Below are 25,131 nucleotides of genomic sequence, written 5' to 3' on the forward strand. Positions count from 1 at the left end.
ATTTATAGTGTTACTGCAAATAAATAATCTACACGATTTTTTAGGATTTGCTAAAATACTAAATTATTTTTAACATGAAGTATATCTTCAAAGAAAGGGATTTTAAATCTCACAGGAAAGGGATTTAATAGGCATTTTCTTGAAAATCTAGATATGGGCAACTATTGAAATTTTCCTGACATGATTAATCTTCATTTCCCTTATAATGTGTTACTTTGCTGAAACTATATTCAAAGGCTAGGTCGATTGATCCCCTGCAAGATACACCTGAAGGTTAAGTAACTACAGATCTCAGCTAATCCTGTGTAATCTGCTATTACTAAATGGATGTTTGCATTCCTGGCACACCAGTTTCTGAATGCTTAGGATATGGCTTTTACCTTTTGTTCAGATAACTTCTAAAAGGAGCAATGCATCTATTTGTATGTCTGTGCATCATACTTAGCTTTATGGAACAGGTGAGCTCCTCATGCCCTTCACAATGCACCTGCGAGGACCACGGCAGAAATGATGGCATGGGATCAAGGTATGCTCCTCCTTTTGCTACCAAGTATTTGAATTATTCCTAGACAAAGGACCCAAACAAGATGCCTTATTTTGAAAACAAATCGTTTGAGTATTAGGAATCAGAGGAGAGAAGGTGAAACTGACATACGATGTTAATACTGGCATATTCTATTTTGTTGCCCAAACTTGTTCATTGTGTTCTTTTAGCTCTTAACATCTCCTCAAATTATTTGAGGGTCTCAAACACATTTATGTTACAAAAATATCCATTGTGCTCAGATTCATAAAATGTCCCTTTCAGGAGGTCGCACCACTTTTATGTGTGTGGCCGGGTCTGCACTTGATTCCTGAAAGCATAAGGAGGCTGGGCTGGTCAGAACTGCTTGACAGGCCCAGACCATTTCTTCCAGGGTTTGCCATTTCATCTTGAGGTCTATTCATGCCAACTGGATAGACCTTATGAAGTAGGAAGGAAGATTCCAAGAGTGAAGTTAGATTCGTAATTAGAATTTTTCATTTTAAGCAAATAGAATTTAAAAAGTAAAGAAATTCAAAGCATATGGATCTCCACTGTCTATTGCAAAGTGTGGCCTTACAGATAACCTTTGGGTTGCTTAACATCCACCTATGAAGTGAGAATAGTTATTTACTTATAATGTGCATAGAAGTTAAATGCAAAACAGAGTTAGTGTTAGCCAAATACAGCAGACCTTTTTTTTTTTTTTTGAGAGAGAGTATTTAGCAACAAAATCAGATATTTTGTGGTTTGGTTGAAGCCTCTTAAATAATTTGTTAAAAGAATCACTCAATTCATGACTTACAACTTTTAAACAAATAAATAAAAATAATGAAAACATATTTTTGAGTACTTTGTCTAGTTATTGTATAAACTTTACTTAACTAATTCTTCGTATCTTTTTGAAATACTCACCGGGTGGTTAAAGACAATGAGGAGAATGTAACAAATTAAAGACCTTTTTGCCAAATATGGGCAGCAATTGAGGACTCAGACTAGGGAATTTTGAGAAAACAATTACAGAAATGTTTCCTTCTCCGTAGGAGCCCCATTATTTGGCATATTTTATAAAAATCATGGAGTAGTATACCTGGCAAGAACTTTAGAAATAATCTAGTTCTACACTTTCATTTTAGAAATGAAGAAACTAAACCGTACAGGGATTAAGTGACTTTTCCAAGGTCACTTGTAGCTTAGTTGTTGCAGTAACTGGGTTGATAAAGATGTTAAGTCTTGACTTCCAACCCAGGCTTTTTTTCCATTACAATATATTGGAATGCTGACTTGAGTGGAAACTGTTATCATTCAAGTGTTAAAGTAGCACTGGAATTTGTATTACAGAATACAGATGAAGAGCAAGAGGTGTCCCTAGAGAATTTCAGTGATTCCCTAGGGTCTTCTAAAGTTATAGCAAGGAGATGCTGCTACCAGTAATTGTGCTTTGTGCTGCTTCCTCCCTGACATTGTGGGCTGGCTGTTAAGTTCAGTGCTTTAACATCAGGTGTTTTACTGAATGCCCATTGTATTGCTATTATTCGCTACATGTATACTGTATTTTGTAATGTAGATGATGCTTTGTAAAACTTATTGTTCATTTTCAGCAGTCTTGTGGAGGTGACTATATAAATGGAAGCCGAATCTCTCTGAGGTTAAAATGAATCTAAATTCTGATTACTCAAACTTTAAACCCACACGTGGGACAGGCTTGTTTTTCTACGCTTGTTTCACACATGCCAATAAACAAGATCACAACGTGACTTGCTGAAGGTCACTTAAGTTAGTGAGTAGGAGAAAGGCATAAACCTGTAGTCTCTGGTTTAGTCCATGGGTGGGATGCAATATTCAAGGCACGGTATTCAACTTCAAACATCTAGTGTTAACACTTTTTTTTCTTTTAATATAAAGGGGTCCTCTTAAAAAGGCTCAGTTTGTACCTTTCACAGGGGAGTCTTTTAAAATGGGCTATTTCCAAAAGAGGTTAAAAGTGCGCATTTTGGAGTTTGTTTGGTCAGTTATGGGTTTGAAAGGTGGCTCTGTATCCCACTAGCTGTGTGATCTCGGGAAGTTACCTAATGTTGGTAAGCCTTAGTTATTTTATCTGTAAAAATGGGGTTGGCAACAATAATAGCAAACACTTATTCAGGCTTATTTTGAGCCAGGAAGTTGTAAAATTTCATCTCCATTGCAGTCTATCATCACAACAGTGCCGTATGGGAAAATGAGGTGGAGGGACTAGTGAAGAGGCTTTCCATGGCCACAGAGGAGGTGGCAGATCTTAGAACTGAACCTGGATCAGCCTGACTCTAGAGCTAGTGCTTTTACCTGCTACCCAATAGCTACCTTATAGGGCTGTTTTGCTGATTAAATAAGGTAATGCATGTAAGGAGTGTTAAACAGGCCTGGCACAGAAAAAGAGCCCCCAAAACATGAAAGTGAACTATATGAACTCCGGTGGCACAGTGGTTAAGCACTCAGCTGCTAAGTGAAAGTTCAGCAGTTGGAACTCACCAGCTGCTCCGTGGGAGAAAGATGTGATGGTCTGCTTCTGTAAAGATTTACAGCCTTGGAAACCCTATGGGGCAGTTCTACTCTGTCCTCCAGGGTCACTGGGTCACTGTGAGTTGGAATCGACTTGACGGTAGTGGGTTTGGTTCGGTTTTGGGGCCCTGGTGGCACACTGGTTAAGAGCTATGGCTTCTAACCAAAAGGTTGGCAGTTCAAATCCACCGGCCGATCCTTAAAACCCTACGGGACGGTTCTACTCTGTCCTATACGGTCGCTATGAGTTGGAACCGACTCGATGGCACCTAACAACAGCAACGACATATGAAATTACTGATATTTGAAATACAAAAATGACCATTTCATATGGTTCAATCTAATAGTAGCTGCTATCATGATGATTATGATGGAAGAAGATGATGATGATGAATTATTAAGGAACAGGTCAGCCAGACTGAATAAAAATTCCTAAAAAATCGGTGGGGAATGGAGAATTGACATACGTGTCAAGGATTACTTTCAAGTGGGTCTCCGAACATAGGTGTTTTTCCATTGCTCTTGTTGTTATACTAGGTTGGTGCTCTGCAATGACCTGGATATGAACGAGGTCCCCATGAACATCCCCGTGGACACCGGGAAGCTTCGCATAGAGAAGACCGTCATCCACAGAATCCCTGCTGAGGCCTTCTACTACCTGGTGGAGCTTCAGTATCTCTGGGTGACTTGCAATTCCTTGACCAGCATTGACCCCAGCAGCTTTTACAACCTAAAACAGCTGCATGAGTTGCGCTTGGATGGGAATTCTCTGGCTGCTTTCCCTTGGGCATCTCTGCTGGAGATGCCCAGTCTGAGGACCCTGGATTTGCACAATAACAGAATAACCAGTGTGCCAACTGAGGCAACCAAGTACCTGAAGAACCTCACCTACCTGGATTTATCAAGCAACAGACTAACCACATTGCCACCAGATTTTCTGGAGAGCTGGTCCCATTTCTCAGCTGAAACAGCTTCTAGAAGCCTGGACCTTGCACTAAGAAGAATTATTCTTGGTAAGCCCACAAGCTTCTGGACTTCTCATGTCCAGATAATTTGCAATGTATACTTTAGTTGTCCAGTCTTTTAAAATCTATTGACTTTGGTTTCTTACTCTACTTGCACTTTTTAAAATAATATTTTATTGTGTTTTCAGTGACACAACAGTTTAGGTTTCCATTCAACAATTTCTACACAAGTTGTTCAGTGACATTGATTGCAATCTTCACAATGCATGAACATTCTCATTATTTCTATCTGGTGGTTCTGTTTCCATTAATCTAGTTTTCTTGCCCCCTTAGATTCTCATCTTTGTATTAAAGTAATTGTTGACTGATCTTATATGACACATTACTTATAGGTGATATTCATTGTCTTTTGAGCTAATTTGTTATTTAGCTACAAGGTGACCTCAAAGGTTAGTTTCAAGTTTTAAAGAGTATCTCAGGGCAATAGTCTCAGGGAGTCCCCCAGTCTCAAACCAGTCCAGTAGGCCTGGTTCTTTTTTCTTTTTTTTTTTAGGAATTTGAAGTTTTGTTCCACATTTTTCTCCAATTCTTATCATAAGATATCTACTGTGGCCCTGATTAGAGGTCGGTAGTGGTAGCCAGGCACCATCTAGTTCTTCTAGTTCCAGAGTAGATGAGGCCATGGTTCTTATAGACTATTTGTCCTGTAGACTAGTTTTTTCTTTGAGTCTTTGGTTTCCTTCTTTCTCTTTCACTCTGAACAAGTAGAGACAAATACAATAGTTGTGTCTTAGATGGCCATTCACTCTACTTGCACTTTTAATGCAACACCACCTTATCAGTTGACCTACCTTCAATTACCGGTTTAATGGTTTGTGTGTGTGTGTACATGGAGTGGTGGAAGCTGACCTCATAAACTTAGACAGTAACATTGATCTCAGAAAGCCTTGAACTAAGTGGCAAAATCTACCAATTTGCCCTAGTTCTTGTGAGCGCACTAAAGCTCCTTATTCTACTCTAGTCAACCTTTGGCTCTGTTCGCTTTTCACCTCTTCATCAGGAATGGGAGGGGAGTGTCGGCATTTTTATGAGCTGACAGTGGTTTAATTAGTTAGGAAGAACAACTTTCAAATTTTCTTAATGTAAAAAGAGATGGTGGAGACACCAGCAATTTTAGTGGCCCCTATTGGGTCTTCTAAAGGGTTTAGTCTCTTAGTTAGCTGTGATTAGTTTTATTTGTTTTGATCCTCCCTCCAGAATTTGTTTTGTATTCTTAAAATGTAAACCCCTGAAGACCAGTGAGTCTCTCTCTTCTTTTTTACGTATCTTCCCACAGTGCTTTGCAGGGTGCTCTGCACGGGCCTGGGAATGCCCAGTAATTGTGGTTTCTTGATTGAAATCAGTGAACTCAGGGGTATCTGTGGGCGGTGGAGCCTTTCATACTTTAGTTTGAGACACAACCTGAAGCTGATCAATCAGTTTGATTTGCTAAAAATTTTGTTATACTTTTTGCCCAATGAAGGCTGTGTTGTCAGTCCTCAAGTTAAGACCTTAACGGCTGCAGAAGAGGTTGCATTTCTCAGGAGGGTGAAAGAACTTCTGGGTCTTTGGCGAGTGAAATGACTTATAAGCCTTTTGGAGAGGGAATCAACAGAAATGGTAAATTTGTGCCAGGATGTCTGGCAAAAATATTTACTGAAATAAAGTAAAAATAAAAATGAACTTGAGATTTGTAAAATGGAAGGTTCTGTGATAGCACTGAAAATGGCTTTAGCATTGCTTTTTTTGAAATGTAAATCCATTTGGTGCTTAAACTCTTTGCAGTGGAACGGACTCTGACTCATAGTGACCCTGTAGGACAGAGTAGAACTGCCCCAAAATGTTTCCAAGGCTGTAAATCTTTTTTTTTTTTTGGCCTTAACAAACATTATTTTCTGACAGTTTAGGGGATTAGAAGTCTGAATTCAGGGCGCCGGCTCTAAGGGAAAGCTTTCTCTCTCTGTCTGCTCTGGGGGAAGGTCCTTGTTCCTTGGTTCCTTGATCATTTTCATGTAGTATGGCATCTGTCTTTCCCCAGCTCTGCTTCTCACTTGCTTGTTTAATCTCTTATATCTCAAAAGAGATTGACTTAAGACACACCCTATAGTAATACTGTCTCATTAACATAATAAAGAAAAGAATTCCCAAATGGGATTATAACCACAGGTATAAGGGTTAGGATTTACAACACATATTTTTCGGGGACACAGTTCAATCAATTACAGTTGCCATGATTCGGAATGGACTCATTGGAGACTAACAACAACATAGCCTAGCACACCTCAATTATGTTTCTGGGCTTCTGTAGATTGGCAGTGAGAGACCTAACTGAAAGGGTTACTATGAGGTTTAATCAGTTAATGTAAAAAGTGTGTAACAGCTGTGTTATACATATGCAATAGTGCTATTTTATTATTTTTTTACTCTTATAGTTTATCTGCCTGCCATTAATTTAACTAAATCTTCTTTGAAACTGCATTATAAACCTGTGATTTAAACTCATAACACCTTTGGGGTTAACCAAAACATCCTTGGGTTTACTACTTGCTATGAGTCGGAATTGACTCAATGGCAGTGGGTTGGGTTTGGTGTATGTAAGAAGTACTTGGTTCAAAAATTAGCCTTTCAAGTGTCAGAAGGTATAATTTACTTTCTGTGTACTAGAGTCTGGCTAAGAGTAACCTTGTTCCCCTACTTCAAGTTTTTGTCATGACTGGAATGCCCTGGGTCACGGTGCAGTTTTGTGTCCCCTCCCTTCTGGAAGTGCTTTGTATTGATGTGACTGCTGCAGCCCTATTCTTTACTTGGTATTATCATTTCCTAGGGCTGCCTTAACAAAGTGGGTGCTTATAAGAGCAGAAATTTATTGTCTCAGTGTTCTGGAGCTGGAAGTCCCAATTCAGGGTGTTGCAGGGTCGTGCTCTCTTTGAAGGTGATAGGGGCTGAGTGCTCTAGTCTTTCTATGCTTCTGGTAGCTCTGGTGGCCCAGTGGTTAAGAGCTCAGGTTGCTAACCAAAACGCTGGCAGTTCGAATCCACCAGCTGTTCCTTGGAAACCCTATGGGGCATTTCTACTCTGTGCTATAGGGTCGCTATGAGTTGGAATTGGCTTGATGGCAACAGGTCTTTGGTAGCCCTAGGCGTTCCTTGGCTTACACCTACAGTATAACTCTCTGGTAACACGGAGTTCTTCTAACATGGTGTCTCTTTTCTTGTTTTATAAGGATGTCACTCAGATTGGATTAGGACATGCCCTACTCCAGTATGACCTCATGTTGATTAAACTGTAACATCTTCAAAGATCCTAATTCCAAACAAGATCACATTCACAAGTACTGGTGGTTAGGACTTCAACTATCTTTTGGGGGGACTCGATTCAATCTATAACACTTGGCTATGACTTTTCATTCAAGGTGGTATATAAACGTCAACTTTTTGGAAAGAAATTTTGGAACATCTTTCCATCTATCTAAGAATTCCCCTCCTTTTTGTCTTATTTTGTTTATTTATTTTTTAAATTTTATTGTGTTTTAGGTGAGAGTTTGTAGCGTCAATTAGCTTTTCATTCAAAAATTTATACATAAATTGTTTTGTGACATTGGTTGCCATTCCCACAATGTGTCAGCACTCTCCCCCTATTACTTTCCACCTGGGTTCTGCGTGTCCATTCGTCCAGTTTTCCTGTCCCTTCCTGCCTTCTCATCTTTGCTTTTGGGCAGGTGTTGCCCATTAGGTCTCGTACATTTGATTGAACTAAGAAGCACATTCCTTACACGTGTTACTGTTACGTATGTTATTGTTTGTTTTATAGGGCTGTCTAATCTTTGGCTGAAAGGCAGACTTCAGGAGTGGCTTCAGTTCTGAGTTAGCAGGGTGTCCAGGGGTCATGGTCTCGGGGGTTCCTCCAGTCTCTGTCAGACCTATAAGACTTTTTTTTTGTGAATTTGAATTTTGTTATACATTTTTCTCCCACTGTAAATGTTTATGGAAGCATCTTTCTCCTGAGAGGGCTGGTAGGTTCAAACCGCTGATCTTTTGGTTAGCCGCTGAGCGTAACCACTGTGCCACTGGGCCTCCTTTTATATGGTACTCATGAGATTAAAAATATAAGAAGAACTAGATGGAAAGTGGAGAATCATGTAAGCTTTTCTTATGTAGCTATTTTACATTTTGTCCACTGCTTATCTAGTCCTTCAAAAAGAAGTATGGTAGAATTGTTTAGAGAAAAAAATTAATTTATTTTAAAATTTATTTATGAAGCCCTTATTATGTACACTATGATGAGCAACTATACTGTAGCATCTGTTTATTTTAGCCAGCACCGTGGTCCTTATGAATAAGACTAATAGCTAAACATTGTCTTAATTTATGAATTAAGATTCTTTTTCCCTACTTATTTTTCTGTTTCTTGGAAAGCAATTCTTGATTTTAATACAATTACCTAATGGAGAGACATAGTAAAAAATAAAATTCAGTCACTAAATTGCTATTAGTAGCTCTCTAATGATTAGTTATTAATATTCCTACACAGCAGTAATTTATAGAACATTAAAAATTTTCACTTGTGAAATGAAATCTTGATACATGCTACAGTACAGATGGAACTTGAAGACATTATGTTGAGTGAAATAAGCTAGTCACAAAAGGACAAATATTGTATGACATCACTTATATAAAAAGACAAGAAAAGGCAAACATGTAGAGATCAAAGTTTATTAGTGGTTACCAGGGGTAGGAGGAGGGGGAAAAGAGGGGTTAACGGTGATGGCAAAATTGCATTGATTAAGGTTAGGGTTGCACAGACGATTATTGTAATTGCTGTCAATAAGTTGTACACCTGTAAAAAGTTGAATTGGCAAAAGTTGTGTGATAGATATATTTACAACAATGATAAAAAAAAATGAGTTGCTGCTGAGGCTGCTTATGTACAACCAAACACCTCATGGGATTTGGTTCCTTTGTTTGGAGGTTTAGAGTCATGGTTTCATGGGACATGCCAGTTAATTGGCCTAATAACAGGCACAGTGCTTCTATTCTACCTCCTAGTTCATTGCGTAGTGCCTGGGGTCTTACAAGCTTGTAAATAGCCATTCAAGTCACAACAATTGGTTTCTATTCAGCTGGAGCAACAGAGGAAGAAGGGCAGTCAGTAATAGGAGGAGGCTATGGAATGTGTGGCTAATTGCCACCATGAATAACTGCCTCCTTTGCTGTGAGACCAGAAGAGCTACATGGTGCCCAGATAACGTTACTGGACATTTTGATAAAAGATTCCATAGAAGAATCCTGGTCAAAAGGGGGAAAATACAGAACAGAATTTCAAATTCTCATAGACTCCAGATTTCCTGGAGCCATGGAGGCTGGATGAATCCCTGAAACTTTTGCCCTGAGGTAATCTTTAAAACTTAAACCAAAAATATCCCTTGAAGTTTTCTTAAAACCAAACAATAGTTTAGCTTAACTAGTAAAAAGTGTGTGCATTGAGCATTATGTTCTTTTAAGGTCTATCTATAAGGGACCAAACTGACAAGGGCAACTTGAAAGACTAGATAGGAACCTTAGGGGCAGTGAGTTTATGTTAACGAGGGAGGAACAACTCAGAAAAGGAGGGTGAGAATGATTGCACAACCCGAAGAATATGATCAATGTCACTAAATTGTACATGTAGAAACTGTTCAAAAAAGAATGTTGACAGATTGTGCTAAATGTAACTAATGTCACTGAACAATTGGTGTGGAAATTGTCAAATGGGAACCTAACTTGTGTAAAACTTTCACCAAAAACTCAATAAAATATTATTTAAAAAAAAAAAAGCACAGACTATTAGAGTGGATAAAAATGAAGACCCAACCACATGCCATTTATAAATAACACATTTTAAATATGAAGATACAGATGAAGTGAAAGTAAAAAGATAGAAAATGAAACACCATACAGACGGTAACGATCTGAAAGTTAGAGTAGCTATAATAATATCAGACAAATAGATGTCGTCCTGATTTCAAAAGATACTACAAAGCTACAGTAATCAAAATTGTGTGGTAGTGGTATAATGATAGACATATAGACCAGTGGAATGGAATTGGTTTATCCAATTGATTTTTGACAAGGGTGCCAAGGCCATTCAATGGGGAAAGAATAGTCTCTTTAACAAATGTGCTAGGATAACTGAATCTCCACAGGCCAGAGAATGAAATTGGACCCATACCTCACACCATATGCAAAGAGTAACTCAAAATATATCAATGACCTAAATATAAGTGCTAAAACCATAAAACTCTTAAAAGAAAACATAGGGGTAAAGCTTCAAGACCTTGTGTTTGACAATGGATTCTTAGATATGACACCAAAAGCACAAGTAACAAAAGACAAAATAGATAAACTGGACTTTCTCAAAATTAAAACCTTTTGTGTATCAAAAGACTGTATCAGGACAGTGAAAAGATAATGCAGAGAATGGGCAAAAATATTTGGAGCTGGGGTTTGAACACAGGCAGTCAAGTCCCAGAGCCTACGCTCTTTCCCACTCCTTTCTGATGCAAAGTTAGTAATAATACAGGGTTATTTCCCTCATATATGCATTACTTCACTGATCCTTTTAAATCATGTATTATTTAATTTAAAAAAATCTTTAGGGAGAGGTTTTTCAATTACCTCTTCTACATGAGCAAAAATAGAAGCTTAATAAAATTGTCCTTTAACAGAGCCATAAGCAATAAACTAGTTTCCTATAAACAAACATTTAAATTAACTGTGAAACTTGATTTTTGATTTGCAGTACAGGTAAATTTCCATGTACTCTTCATCAAGATTAAATATTTACACAGGCATACTCTGTAAGGTCTAATACTATTTATCTTGGAGGGAAAAGCCTGCAGCAGGAGAGGTATAAAATGCTTTTTTGGGTGCTTTGCTCAGTGGTAAAATGGACTTGGAATGGAGTTTACCTCAAGGGCAGTGGGGGCACAAATATTCCCACAGAATTTTCTAAAGTGGTGTTAATTTAATTCAGCAAACCCAGTCCCTGTTGATATGCCCTGCTGAAGATATAAATCAACCAAGTAAAGGCTTGCTATTCTCCAGGTGCTTTTCTGAGGGCTTCACGTGTGTTATTTCAACTCTCACCACCACTGTGGGAGATGAGTCTGGAATTATCACTACCCTTTTTACACAAATGAGGAAAGTGAGATACAGAGAGTTTAGGTAACTGGCCATGTTCACACAGCTGGCACAGAGGCAGTCAGCTTCAACTTCACAGTTCATCTCCAGTGAATCACTCTTTTTAAGCTATTTTTTTTTTAATATTAAGGAACTGAGGTATAATTTGCACACAGTGAAATACAAGATCTTAAGTGTTGTTGTTGTTAGGTGCTGTCGAGTTGGCTCCTACTCATAATGATCCTATATACAGCAGAATGAAACACTGCACCATCCTCACAATCGTTGTTATGCTTGAGCCCATGATTGCAGCCACTGTGCCAGTCCATCTTCCCTTTTTCTATGACCTTCTACTTCACCAAGCATGATGTCCTCCAGGGACTGGTCACTCCTGGTACATGTCCAAAGTACGTAAGATGAATTCTCACCATCCTCCCTTCTGAGGAGCATTCTGGCTGGACTTCTTCCAAGATGTATTTGTTCGCAAATGCTGATAAATGTATGCCCCCACGTAACCCAAGCCTTTATCAAGATATACAGTATTTCCATTGCCCCAGAAAGTTCTACTGGGCCGTTTCCCAGTCAATTTCCCCCAACCCAGACAAACACGAATTTGCTTTCTTTCACCATAGATTAGTTTTGCTTGTTCTAGGACTTCATATAAGTGGAATCATGCATGACGTACTCTTGTACATCTTTCACTCAGCTTCACGATTTTGAGATTCATCCACGTTGTTGCGTGTATCAGGAGTTCCTTATCCATGAGTAGTGTTCTCTTGTACAGTGTACCAGTTGTTTATACTGTCTACTGTTGACGGACACTTGGGCTGTTTCTAGTTTTTAGCTATTTTGAATTAAGCTGCTGTTAACATTCTTATACAAAGCCTTTTGTGGCATATGTTTTCATTTCTCTTATATAAATCCCTAGGATTGAAATTGCTGGATTACAGGGTGGCTATATATTTAACTTCTTAAGAAACTTACAGTTTTCCAAAGAGGGTGTACCATTTTACACTTTCGCTAGCACTGTATGACAGTCTGGTTGCTCCATGTCTTCACCAACACTTGATGTTGTCAACCTCTTTCATTTTAGCCAATCCTGGGGGGTGAGTGTGTCAGGGAGAGGTATCACATTGTGATCTTAATTTGAATTTCCCTGATGACTAATGGTATTGACCATATTTCATGTGCTGATTGGCCATTCATATATATTTCTTTATGAAGTACCTGCTTATCTTTTGCCTATTTTTTAGGGTTGTCTTTTTTATTATTGAATATATCTTTTATATACATTTTAAAATATTTTCTCCATGTCTGTGGCTTGTCTATTTGTCTTCTTGATGGTGTCTTGGTAAGAAAGCTTTTCATCTGATGACATCTGATGTATCAATACTTTTATAGTTAGTGTTTTCTGTGTTCCGTCTAAGAAATATTTGCCTATCTTAAGGTCACAGAGACATGTTACATTCTTTATAGTTTTAGCTTTTATATTTAATTTTTAGTTTTATATTCTTTGCTTTTATGCTATTGACTATGATACATTTTAAATTTTTTTGAGTGAAATAGCGGTTGAGGTTTATTTTTTTCCAAACAGATATTCAGCAGCTTCAGCATTGTTTGTTGAAAAGACTTTCATTGTGTCACTGAATTGTGTCTCCATAAAGCTGAGTAAGGCATGGCCTTTGCCTTCAAGGGCTTATAGTCTGGCAGAGTAACTTTCGTACAGGAATTTATCGCTTACTTTTCACAAAAAATAGCACATTGAATCCACCTACTGTGATGCATGAAAAACATTACCCTTTGTAGAAAAGGATAAGTCATAGTTCATCTGCCCCATCCAAGAATAGTTACATAACATAAATTAGTTAATGCAAATTACTGTGATTGCGGTCAGTTTGTTGCTTTGAAGGAATGCAGTGCAAGTAACAGTTTAACTTCAGAGAATTCTGGTACTTTTGTCCCTAGGTGGAGAACATTTGATGAATGTATTTCTCCATCAGATCACTATTATTACTCAGGTTTTTAAAATTATACCTTTGGCCTTAGCTGTTTCAAAGCCGGAATAAATAAACATTTTATTTTTAAGAGATTAAAAAAATTCCTCCTGGTTTACATAAGTTTTAGATATAACTAGTTGAATTAATTTTTAAAAAGGATTTTGTTTGTACTTTAACACATTTTCCCAAACGTTTCAAAACATTAATGAATGTATAATCCATCCATAGTATTGCTCATGGATCTTTCCCTGTACAGACATTTATGCTCTAGACTTTGCTGCTTTGTCATTTTTTATTTGTAGCTGTAACCCATGACTCGGAATGTTTTTGGATGATGAAGAGATACGTTATGGTGGAAGGAGTATTAGACTAGCAGACTAAAAGATCTGGGACTTAGACAGAGCTTTAAGCCACTTACAAATCAAGGCAGCGATCTCTTTGTGCTTTCGTTTCCTCTGGTGTGAAACCGGAAGAATACTACTAGCTTCATGAGCTTGGTAGTAGACATAACATAGTACTTAGTAATGAGAGCTTTAAGATCAAAATATTAAGTTTCAAGCCCAGGTTGTACCCAATTGTGTGATCTTGGGCAGATTCTTAGTCTCCGTAAGTCTTGGTTTCCTCATCTTTAAAATGTGGGTGATAACATTACCTATGTCATGCTATTGCAAGGATTGAGTTAGACACTTTTTTAGCATGCTTAGCACTGTTGGGAGACAATGTTCCATCGGTCTAGTGTTTCTGCGTGTCTTGTTAACAGAAGCAGGCACTGACTATCTTTTGCCCTGAACTATCTTTTCAAGGATGTTTGTATGAAAAAAAAGGTTTGGAAGATGGAGGTATGTCTCCCTCCAGAGCAGAGGGTAGACATGACTACTATCCAATATAATAAAGATAATGTCTCCATCCAGAGCTGTAAGTAATAAACTATCTTTCATCTCTGACCAGGAGTCTCATATCTTCTACCAGCATCCATAAAACTGTGGCAGGATAACTTGTCCAGAATTGCAGAGTTTCCTGGGATGTGGCCTTCTCCGTGCTAAAAGCGAGAAAGTCCTGGACAAACCAGGATGAGTTGGTCACCCTAGAGTAGGGTAGAATCTCAGACTCTTTACAGTTCTTGATGAGTGTGGTATTTGCCACATAGAAAGCAGTCAACAACTGTTAGCTTGTGTTATTATTATATAAAGAAAAAATCTGACACAATGAGTCAAAGTGTTTTGAAAGTATTAAGTATTCTATGCATACTAATTATTACGTGACAATGAATTCAATAATTGCAGATTTACAAATTAATCTTAAGGTCAAATAATGAAATAGCTATGATGAGCATAGAATTATATATATAGAACATTTATAAAAATTTATAGATATAAAATACAAAATAATCTTTTATTTGAACATAAAGATCATAATTAATTTTTCTGGTATCATTGTATTTCTGACTTCCTACTATGTTAATGTCAGCGTGTACACATTCTTTTCTGAATTTTTTGACTTCTTTTTATCAACCTAAAACATTCCTTGTTATCTATCCTCTTGGGCGCTGTGATAATGCACCTTTGGATTAGAAGGCCCTTGTCATTTTGCATTCTGCATTTTGCCCTTCTCTGCAATAATTCACTGATGTTTGCTGTTTCTAAGTCAGTGAGCAGAGATGTGACTGGGATCTTCACTTTGAGATTTGATCATTTGTCAGGGGGAAGCTGTTATGAATTGAATTGTGTCCCTCAAAAATATGTGCTGTAAATCCTCACCCCTATACCTCTGGTTAAGGAGCCCTGGTGGCACAGTGGTTAAGCTCTCAGCTGCTAACTGAGAGGTCAATGGTTTGAACCCACCAGCCGCTCCATGGGAGAAAGGTGAGGTAGTCTACTTCTGTAAATATTTACAGCCTTGGAAACCCTATGGGGCAGTTCTACTCTGTCCTATAGGGTCTCTATGAGTCAGAATTGACTTTACTGCAACAGGTTTGGTTTTTTTAAATACCTCTGGTTATAATCCCATTTGGGAATGGGGTTTTATTTGTTATGTTATTGAGGCTGTATTAGTGTAGGATGTGTTTTAAGTCAATCTCTTTTGAGCTATAAAAGAGCAGATTAAGCAAGCAAGCACAAACGGAGGGGAAGATACAAGCCAGATGTGATCACCAAGAACCTTCCCCCAGAGTAGAGAGAGAAAGCCTTCCTCTAGAGACGGTGCCCTGAATGCGAACTTCCAGCCTCCTAAGCTGTAAGAAAATACATTTTTGTTTGTTAAAGCTACCCATTTGTGGTATTTCTGTGATAGCAGCACTAGGTAACTAAGATAGGAGCCATATATTCATTTCATGGACTTCTTACGAACTGTAGATCACAATTACGACAATATCAATTGATAACAAACTCTTTTTTAAATTTTATAATTTTTTGTAGAAATTAATGCAACTTTATGCTACAACTGACCCAATTAATTTGTTAGACTGTGTGGATCAGATTAGAAAAATTTCTGATCCTATTTTTTTTAATAATATTTAAATGCCTATAATTAAGGTAAAGGAAAATTTCTGAAGGAATTTCAGTCTTTATAAAGAGTTAATAGTGATTTCCCTCCGTTTTAATAAAATTTGTTCTATTGCTTATAAAAGAATAATTGGCTACTTTTAATCTGGATTGTACTTGGGATTGAGAAACTGGTTTTATGTTTCATGACATTCATATTTTAACTGCATATTAATGTAGATGAGGCTTAGAAAAGTCACAAACTTGAAGTATTTAATTTTAAATATAGGCATTATTACAATGGTTTAAACCATTAGATTATATTTCACACACGAACCAACAGATATGAAAAAAGTTGTCATTTGGCACTCCACCGTTCTCTTCGGTTTGTTACTTATTGATAATGGCTTTTTAGTGTTAGTTTGCTGTTCATCTCTGGTTTCTTCTAGTATATCATCACTGTTTTTATTTTATAGACTAACAGAACAGTATGGCCAGAGAGAGCTCCAGAGTTTATCTAGTTAAACCCTCTCATTTTAGAGATGAGGAAACTGAGGCTCAGCAAAGTTGCAGCATACTAGGTCCAGAGTTAATCAGTGCCAGAGTCCCATCTGGACCCAGGAACAGCTAAGTTCATGAGGATGCTGTTTCCTATTAATTTTTTATTTCTTTTCCATATCATATTTTAATCTGAACTTTATATATCAGGTTCAACTGATATTTATGATGAACAGATGTACAACTTGGTATCCATGAGTGAAATGGGTTTTGAATGTCTGTTAAGTGACTTCATGATTCGTGGGGTTTCAATATCCATCTGGTCATATGACCACCATTACCTATGGATTTACTTCCAGTTGTTTTTTTTTTGTGTGTGTGTGTGTGTGTGTGTGTGTGTTTTAATAGACTTAGAGATTGCATTGTACTGGCTCTCTTTTGTTACAGCAAGAAAATACAGACTTGAGTGTAGCTTTGCTGTTGTTGTTGGTTGCTGTCTAATTGGCTCCAACTCGTGGGGGCTCCATGTATAACACAGCAAAATATTGTTCTGTCCTGTGTCCTTTTCATGATCATTGGCATGTCTGAGTCCATTGTTGAGGCCTTTGTGTAGTGCCCCCCAACCTAAGGGGCTCATCTTCCAGCACTATATTGGACAATATTCTGTTGTGATCCATAGTTTGTTTTTTTTAATAATATTTTATTGTGTTTTTGATGAAGATTTACACAACACTTTAGGTTCCCACTCAACAAGTTCTACACAAATTGTTCAGTGACATTAGTTGCATTCTTCACAATGTGTGAGCATTCTAATTATTTCTGTTCTGGTTGTTCCATTTCCATTAATCTAGTTTTCCTGCCCCCTTACATTCTCAACTTTTTTTTAAATTGTTGACTGCTTGGTCTCATATAGGTGGTTTTTAGAAGGAGCACAGTATTTATGGGTGATATTCATTATTTTTGAGCCAATTTGTTACTTAGCTACAAGGTGACCTCAGGGATTATAGGGTTTTTATTGACTATTTTTTGAAAGAAGATTGCCAGGCCTTTCTTCCCAGTCTGTCTTAGTCTAGAAGCTCTGCTGAAACCTGTCTGCCGTGGGTGACCCGACTGGTATATGAAATACCGAGGGCATAACTTCCAGCATCACAGCAACACTCAAGCTACCACGGTATGACAAACTGACAGGTGGTGGTTGAATGTAGAGAAGGTGTTTTTTCCCATGAGAAATTTGCTGATTATTCAGAGATTGAAACTTTGACTATATTAACAAGTGGTTTTAAGTACTATGTTTAACAAAAAATGGTTAAAGTTTATAGATATTCATGAATAGAAAAGGTAATGTTCTAGGTAATGTACACAAACTATTAAGATTTCATACAACCCTAAATAATTGCTTACTATATCCATTCTACAGATGAGGCTGAGAAGGATTGTTAGTTACTCACTCATTGTGCTGAAGCGTGGTAGATGTAGGATTTCAACCCAGACTTTAAGTTCCAGAGCCCACACTTGGTCACTGTAATATAAAAGAAACTAGTAAATCTGCCTGTGACACTAAGTTAGGTGAAGGAGAAACACTTAGGAGACTAGAATTCAAATTAATATTAGAGAACTAGTCATAGATACACAGAACTAGGTGTAAGAGGAAAAGTTCAAGGTCATTCACCCATAGAAGAAAAGCAAATCCCCAAAATAGAAGATAAAAACACTAAACTTCTACCAATACTGGTAGAAAAATATGGGCCAGTCAAAAAGTACTATTATAATAAAAATAGGTGGAATTAAAAATCTAGAATCTATGAATAAACAACTGAAACTTCCACCATGGTTAATCCATTGCCATTGAGTCGATTCCAACTCATAGCGACCATATAGGACAAATCAGAACTGTCCCATAGGGTTTCCAAGCAGCAGCAGGTGGATATGAACTGCCAACCTTTTGGTGAGCAGCCGAGCTCTTAACCATGGTGCCACCAGGGCTCCTCTATAGTTAGAAGTTTTAAAATGGAAGTGCTATCTTTTTTTTGGAGAGGGTTTCCCATGAATCAATTTATAAGTCAGTCCATTAATAAAAACCATACCCCCAAATCTCTTTGACATAAATCCTTTTCTACCTTGGGTTTCATATGAAGCTGCTATGGGACGTCACCCCTAAGATTCTTAGAGAGCTCTGTTTATCCGAGAGGATCTGTGAGGCACTCACTTAAAATCTTTAGAGTCTTTTGTCTGATCGATTGGTTCTTTGAAGCACACTTTAGATCTGCTTGAAACCTTAGCAAATAATTTTATAGTCCTACTATGGGATTTGATCTTTGCTTTGAAGCCCTTTCTTAATTTGAGAATTTTGTAGAGACTGGGAATGAGAAACAGTTTTATTATTAAACCTAGCAAATTTTGGCTCCTTTATTATTTAACTGTTCTTCCTGTAGCTGTTGTCTTTCCTTTACGTTTTACTATAAACAAGTGCGGGTGGGGGTGGGGGTGGGAGTGGGGGGCAGTGGTGATTCCGTGGTACAATTCTCGTCTTCCACGTGGGAAAGTCAGGTTAGATACCCGGCCAATGCACCCCATGCACAGCCCCCACCACCTATCAGTGGAGGCTTGTATGTTGCTGTGATTCTGAACAGCTATCAGTGGAGCCTTCAAACAAGACAGAGTAGAAAGATAGGCCTGGAGATCTACTTCTGAAAATCAGCCAATGAAAACCCTATGATCACGATGGTCCAATCTGCTACCCATCATGGGGATGGTGCAGGACCGGGCAGTATTTTGTTCTATTGTTCATGGGATCACCACGAGTCAAGGGCTGATTGACAGCAGCTAACAACAACAACATAAGCAGCTCGAGGACACTAGGCGGCCGGTTTCAACACTCTGTGTGGAAATATCCTTACTAGATCATTCATTTCATTAAGTATGTTCTCTAATTCCAGGTTACCACAGTGACAGTGTTGCTAAACTTTTTGCCACTTCTTCACAACGATCCACTTTCCTCTAGTTCCCAGTTGCATTTTCTTCACTTCCCTTTAAGCTCTCACTGACTGCCTCCTTGAGGCCTGAAAGACTCCTACAGACAGTCTGGAAAGCTGAAGCAGATCCAGAAGATTTCTGCCACTGGAGGCTGCCCACTGACTGCGTTCCTTGCAGCTGATTCTCACAGGGAGATCTGAGTAGCACACCTCATTGGCCACCGCATATGGTATTCCTGTTGAGTCACGTTCAGCTTCTACTGCCCTGTCCAAACTTATTGCCTGCATCTCATCCTATGCTTTTGCTACACAGGACTTGAACTACCTTCATATGTCTTTAAGTCATACAAAAATATGACTTGTTCCAGGCTGAGTTAGGTGCCTCTAAGCACCCTGTAGAACTTATATTACTATAAGTATTTCTGTTGCACCTTAGAAACATCTCCATCACTGTATATATGGCATTCTATGGTACTTGGGGAGTCTCTTGGTAGTGCATATGGTTATCATACTCAGTTGCTAACCAAAAAGTCCACCCAGAGGTGCCTTGGAAGAAAGGCTTGGCAATCTACTGCCAAAAAAGCAGCCATTGAAAACCTTATGGGCCACAGTTCTACTCTGACACGCATGGGGTCGCCATGAGTTGAAGTCAGCTCAACAGGAACTAGTTATGGTACTTAGAGTCAAATATTGACTCTGACACTGATAAAGCTATGTGACCTTGGGCAAGTCATTTAACCTCACTGTGTCTCAGCTTATTCATCTCTAAAATGGAGATAATAACACTCTCTTCCTCATAAAATTGTTGGGATTAAATGAGATAATAGAGGTAAGTACTTATTATCTAGAGCATAGCCTAGCCCAGAGTAAATGCTCAGTAAATGTTACCTGTTATTGTTAATGATCTAAACAAACAGACAGGATGCATTCATTCAGGTTGCTGGGTTGCAGGGCAAAACTGACAGAGAGGTCTCTCATTTCTCAAAGTACTTCCTTTCTTAGGGAGACAGTATAGACACCTGCTTCCCCCAAGAGCCTGTGATATAAAATGACACCGTTAGAATAATCTTTGTCAACCTTTTTCTCCCCGTTTTAGGTTTGCAGGACAACCCTTGGTTCTGTGACTGCCACATTTCCAAAATGATTGAGTTGTCGAAGGTTGCTGACCCTACTGTAGTGCTTCTTGATCCACTGATGGTTTGTAGTGAGCCTGAGAGCCTTACAGGGATTTTGTTCCAACGGGCTGAGTTGGAGCAGTGCCTGAAGCCATCTGTGATGACCTCGGCCACCAAAATCACATCTGCTCTGGGCAGTAATGTCCTGCTGAGGTGTGATGCCACTGGCTACCCCACCCCACAGCTCACATGGACCAGAGCTGACAGCTCACCAGTTAATTATGCAGGTAGGTATTTCCTTCATTTTGGAGCCCTGGTGGTGCGGTGGTTAAGAGCTCAGCTGCTAACCAAAAGGTTGGCAGTTCAAATCCACCAGCCACTCCTTGGAAACCCTATGGGGCAGTTCTACTCTGTATGAGTCGCTATCAGTCAAAGGACACTTGCAATTTTAACTTAGTGTTGAGTCTATAAAATGTTCATCATAATGACTCACCTAAATATTTCTCAAAGTACTTTTTCATTGTCATGAAATGCCACTTATCCATATAGCCAGAAGGCACAGTAGAGTCCTTTCCCGTCATGGGGCAGCCATAATTTATATCCTGAATCTCTCATTTTATATTTAATTTAGACAAATTATTAAACCACAGATTCTCTTATTTGCATAATAGTATATATTTTTTTTACAAAAATTGAAACTTTACTTTCCTGAACACTAAAATAGGAGCATATTTCCATTTTTGCCACCTGAGTCGGAATCGACTTGATGGCAGTGGGTTTGGTTTTTTTTTGGTTCTTCATTTCGTTCCTGTGAAACAAGGGGTTCACAAAGGTCTCAACTTAATCTCATGTTTTTGTTTGATTTGAAGGCTGTGATTTTATTTCTAATAAAATATACCAAATTGTTGGCTACAAGGGATTTGACAGGTACACTTTATTGGTTAATATCCCTTCAGTCTATCTACTAACCACATAGATAAAATTAGCTAATATGATTCTTTTCTTAGGTGGCAAACAGCATGACCCAGTGGATGGATGATTACAGACAAGGTTTTTGTCTTGCTCTGTCATCTTGGATATATCTGACTTTAAAATGTTTAACCACTACAATTTTTTAAAATGAATTTTTGTACAAATTTCACATTTTTGAAAGATAGCTTAAATAATTAATTACATGGACACCTTATTGTGAAACAAAAAGTATAATTTTTAGAAATATTGATTACATAGACTTTTCAGATCGTTCTGTGACTTAGTCAATGATGTGGCCGTGATTTCTAGTTGAATAATCTTAAGAATGATATTCTGATGACTATAGGGATATATTTAATTTATTTAAAAAAAATTTTTTTATTGTAGTTTAGATGAAGGTTTATAGAACAAATAGTTTCTCATTAAACAGTTAGTACACATATTGTTTTATGACATTGGTTAACAGCCCCACGACATGTCAACACTCTCCTTTCTCGACCTTGGATTCCCTATTACCAGCTTTCCTGTCCCCTCCTGCCTTCTAGTCCTTGTCCCTGGACTGTTGTGCCCCATTAGTCTTGTTTTGTTTTATGGGCCTATTTAATCTTTGGCTGAAGGGTGAACCTCGGGAGTGACTTCGTTACTGAGCTAAAAAGGTGTCCGGGGGCCATACTCTCGGGGTAAGTCTGGTCTTTTTTTGTGAGTTAGAATTTTCTTCTACATTTTTCTCCACCTCTGTCCAGGACCTTCTATTGTGATCCTACAGGGATATATTTTTAAATCTCTTTAACAAAGTTAAAATATAGGTTGAAATAATGAAACCTGATGGAATAAAAAAAAGTTAAAGCCTAATATTCTTTAAAAAAGCAAATGGCTTACAGTTTAAGGTAACAAGTTAAGTTTTGGTTTGTTGGAATACAATTCAAAAACCAACCCATTGCCGTTGAGTTGATTCCAACTCATAACAACCCTATAGGACAGACTAGAACTGCCCCATAGAGTTTCCAAGGAGCGCCTGGTAGATTTGAACTGCCGACCTTTTGGTTAGCAGCCGTAGCTCTTAATCACTACACCACTAGGGTTTCCGGGATACAATTCAGCACATTATTATTTTTCAGAAAGCTTCAAAAATCAAGACAAAATGGAAATATGCTCATATTTTTGTGTTTAGGAAAGTAAAATTCCATTTTTTATAAGAAACTGTATACTATTGTGCAAACAAGAGAATCTACGGTTTAATAATTTGTCTAAATTAAATATAAAACGAGAGATTCAGGATATAAATTATGACTGCCCCAAGACAGACAAGGAATCTATTCTGCCTTCTGGCTATGTGGATAGGTGGCATTTTATGACAATGAGAAAGTACTTCGAGAAATATTTAGGTGAGGCATTATGATGAACATTTTATAGACTCAACAGTAAGTTAAAATTGCAAGCGTCCTTTGGCAACACTTTATTTAAACTTTTTATTTTATAATTGAGAAAACAGAGGCCCAAGAAGCTCTTTGACTTGTCTAAAACTACATACCCCTTAGTGGACAAAAATTCACTAAAATCCAAGTCTCCTGATTCCCATCTCCATGTCCTTCTTAAATTCCATTCCTCATGTAGATCTCATGACACCTGGCATGTCCTAGACCTTCATGTAGACTTATAGACCCACCACCATCCACAGAGATCTGCAGTATGTTTCCCTCCTGGCTTAATGTGAGAGGGGTGTATGTAGAACTAGATTGTTGGTTTCTTCTCAGCTGGCATGTTTGCATGAGTGTTTCCTTTTTTTTTCTCATAGAATGTACGTTTGTTTTCTTCTAGTAATTCAGGAATCTCCAGGGGAAGGAGTCAGATGGTCCATAATAAGCTTGACAGGCATTTCTTACAAGGATGCTGGGGATTACAAATGCAAGGCCAAAAATTTGGCTGGGATGTCAGAAGCTGTGGTTACTCTGACAGTGGTTGGTGTGGTCACGACCACCATATCATCGGAAACATCTGAAAGAACCGGAGAAGATCATCCTGAGCAAGAGGTCAAGCCAGGATCTGGAAGATCTATATCCATATCTAATTCATCATCATCTCCATGGCCCTCTTCTTCCTTCTCTTCCTCTCCTGTTTCTTCCACTTCTCGTTCTACTTCTACTTTGTCTCGTCCCTCCACTGCTTCCTTATCCTTATCTCCTTCCATCTCCTCCACTGGTTCTTGGACCACAACTCTAAGCACTAGAATTTCAGCCAGCACCACCATGGCCAGCAGGCGGTCTCTCCAGCCCCACCCAGAAGGAAAAAGAAATTTAAAGGTGGAGATGGGTGGAAGTAAGCTTCCCCCAGATAGTGCGAGCAAGAAAGAAGAGTTGGCATTATTGGATCCAGCAACGCCTATGGAGAAAAATGCCACGATAGAAAACCTCAGAGTAGTCAGAGAGACTGAAGAGAGTGTGACTTTGATGTGGAATACCATCAACACTGCATATAACTCTGCAGTGACCATTCTGTATTCCAAGTATGGCGAGAAGGACCTGCTCCTGCTGAATGCAGACTCCAGCAAGAACCGAGTAACCATAGAAGGTTTGGAGCCCGGCACGCAGTACATGGCATGTGTGTGTCCAAAAAGGATGCCTCCTCAGAAAGACCAGTGTATCACTTTCTTTACGGACAGAGTTGAAGAAGGTGATTCTCAAGGGTTTTTCCTTATTGTGGTGAGCAGTACTGCCTGTGTTGTTGTCTTGCCATTGATTTGTTTCCTGTTGTACAAAATTTTTAAACTTCAGTGTAAATCAGAAATTTTCTGGGAAGATGACCTGGCCAAAGAGACTTATATCCAGTTTGAGACCCTGTCCCCGAGGTCTCAAAGTGTAGGGGAACTCTGGACACGAAGGCACAAAGACAACTCAGAAAAATTGCTGCTTTGTTCTAGGTCAAGTGTGGAATCTCAAATGACTTAAAAGTGAGGGTTCTAGATCAGAGTATTGTTGCTAAGGCTTTGCAGCTCAGGTGTGTGTAAACTACAAATTAGAAGTTTGAGATTGTAGCCGACCTTCTGTCTGGATGAAGACTGAATTTAGCTATAAAATGGAAATCCAGATCTTCACAACCTCTGTGAAAATCACAAATGGAATGCTATTAAGTGGATTTTTAAAAAAAACTAACCTGAGACTTCTGAAATTAAAAGACAAATAATCTTGAATTTTGTTATATGGAAGATGTACATGGAAAGAATTTTTAGGGTAGTGCTTAATAAATTAATAACACACATTAAGGTAATGTTTTAGTTCTGGAAAATAAATTCATGTGAAAATAGTTATAAAAAGTGAAGTCTGCATTTAAAATGAAAAAAGATAATTTTTTAAGTAGTGAAGAGAGATTAGTATAACCAGCTAAGCCTTCATGCTCATTCAGTTCAAAGTGCTTTATGGTATTTGCTGTGAACGTTTGGGGGTGTGGCCTACGGGGCAAGAGCTGGATAATAAAGAATTTTGCCTTCACTAAGGTTAAATCCTGGAAACCCTGCTGGCATAGTGGTTAAGAGTTCAGCTGCTAACCAAGAGGTCAGCAGTTGGAATCCACCAGGTGCTCTTTGGAAACCCAGTGGGGCAGTTCTACACTGCCCTGTAGGGTCGCTATGAATTGGAATTGACTTGACTCGATGGCAATGGTTTTTTTTTTTAAGGTTAAATCCAGCCCAATGGAGAAGGAGAGCTCTGTCTCTTGGCACCATTATGCATTGCAGTACTATAGAGTTTTGTTCATATTGCACGTAAAAAATAATTTCCCTTGGCTTTATTAGAAGCATAGGTATTAGCAAAAATAATTTAAAAAGAGGATCATGACAAATGGCAAGGCCATTTCTAAAGATTGTAACTGCTGTAATCTAA

At 38.3% G+C, this 25,131-nt stretch overlaps 1 protein-coding gene across 1 annotated transcript; it reads left to right on the forward strand.

Annotated features, from left to right (window-relative positions):
• The first annotated feature begins 410 nt into the window (after positions 1-410).
• Positions 411-24,305, forward strand: LRIT3 (leucine rich repeat, Ig-like and transmembrane domains 3). Its single transcript, XM_004380257.3, has 4 exons — positions 411-526; positions 3,599-4,074; positions 20,266-20,571; positions 23,075-24,305. The coding sequence occupies exons 1-4, from the start codon at positions 411-413 to the stop codon at positions 24,199-24,201; spliced, it is 2,025 nt and encodes a 674-aa protein (XP_004380314.2). The 3' UTR covers positions 24,202-24,305.
• Positions 24,306-25,131: the final 826 nt, after the last annotated feature.

The sequence above is a fragment of the Trichechus manatus genome, unplaced genomic scaffold (genome assembly GCF_000243295.1).
Source record: "Trichechus manatus latirostris isolate Lorelei unplaced genomic scaffold, TriManLat1.0 scaffold00071, whole genome shotgun sequence".
Classification (NCBI taxonomy): Eukaryota; Metazoa; Chordata; class Mammalia; order Sirenia; family Trichechidae; genus Trichechus; species Trichechus manatus.

Excerpts from the sequence above, each read along its gene's own strand:
- LRIT3 (XM_004380257.3), top strand. The coding sequence starts at position 411 with ATGCATCTATTTGTATGTCTGTGCATCATACTTAGCTTTATGGAACAG. Across the intron at positions 4,075-20,265 it reads ACTAAGAAGAATTATTCTTG|GTTTGCAGGACAACCCTTGG; the intron begins GTAAGCCCACAA and ends TCCCCGTTTTAG. Across the intron at positions 20,572-23,074 it reads CTCACCAGTTAATTATGCAG|TAATTCAGGAATCTCCAGGG; the intron begins GTAGGTATTTCC and ends GTTTTCTTCTAG.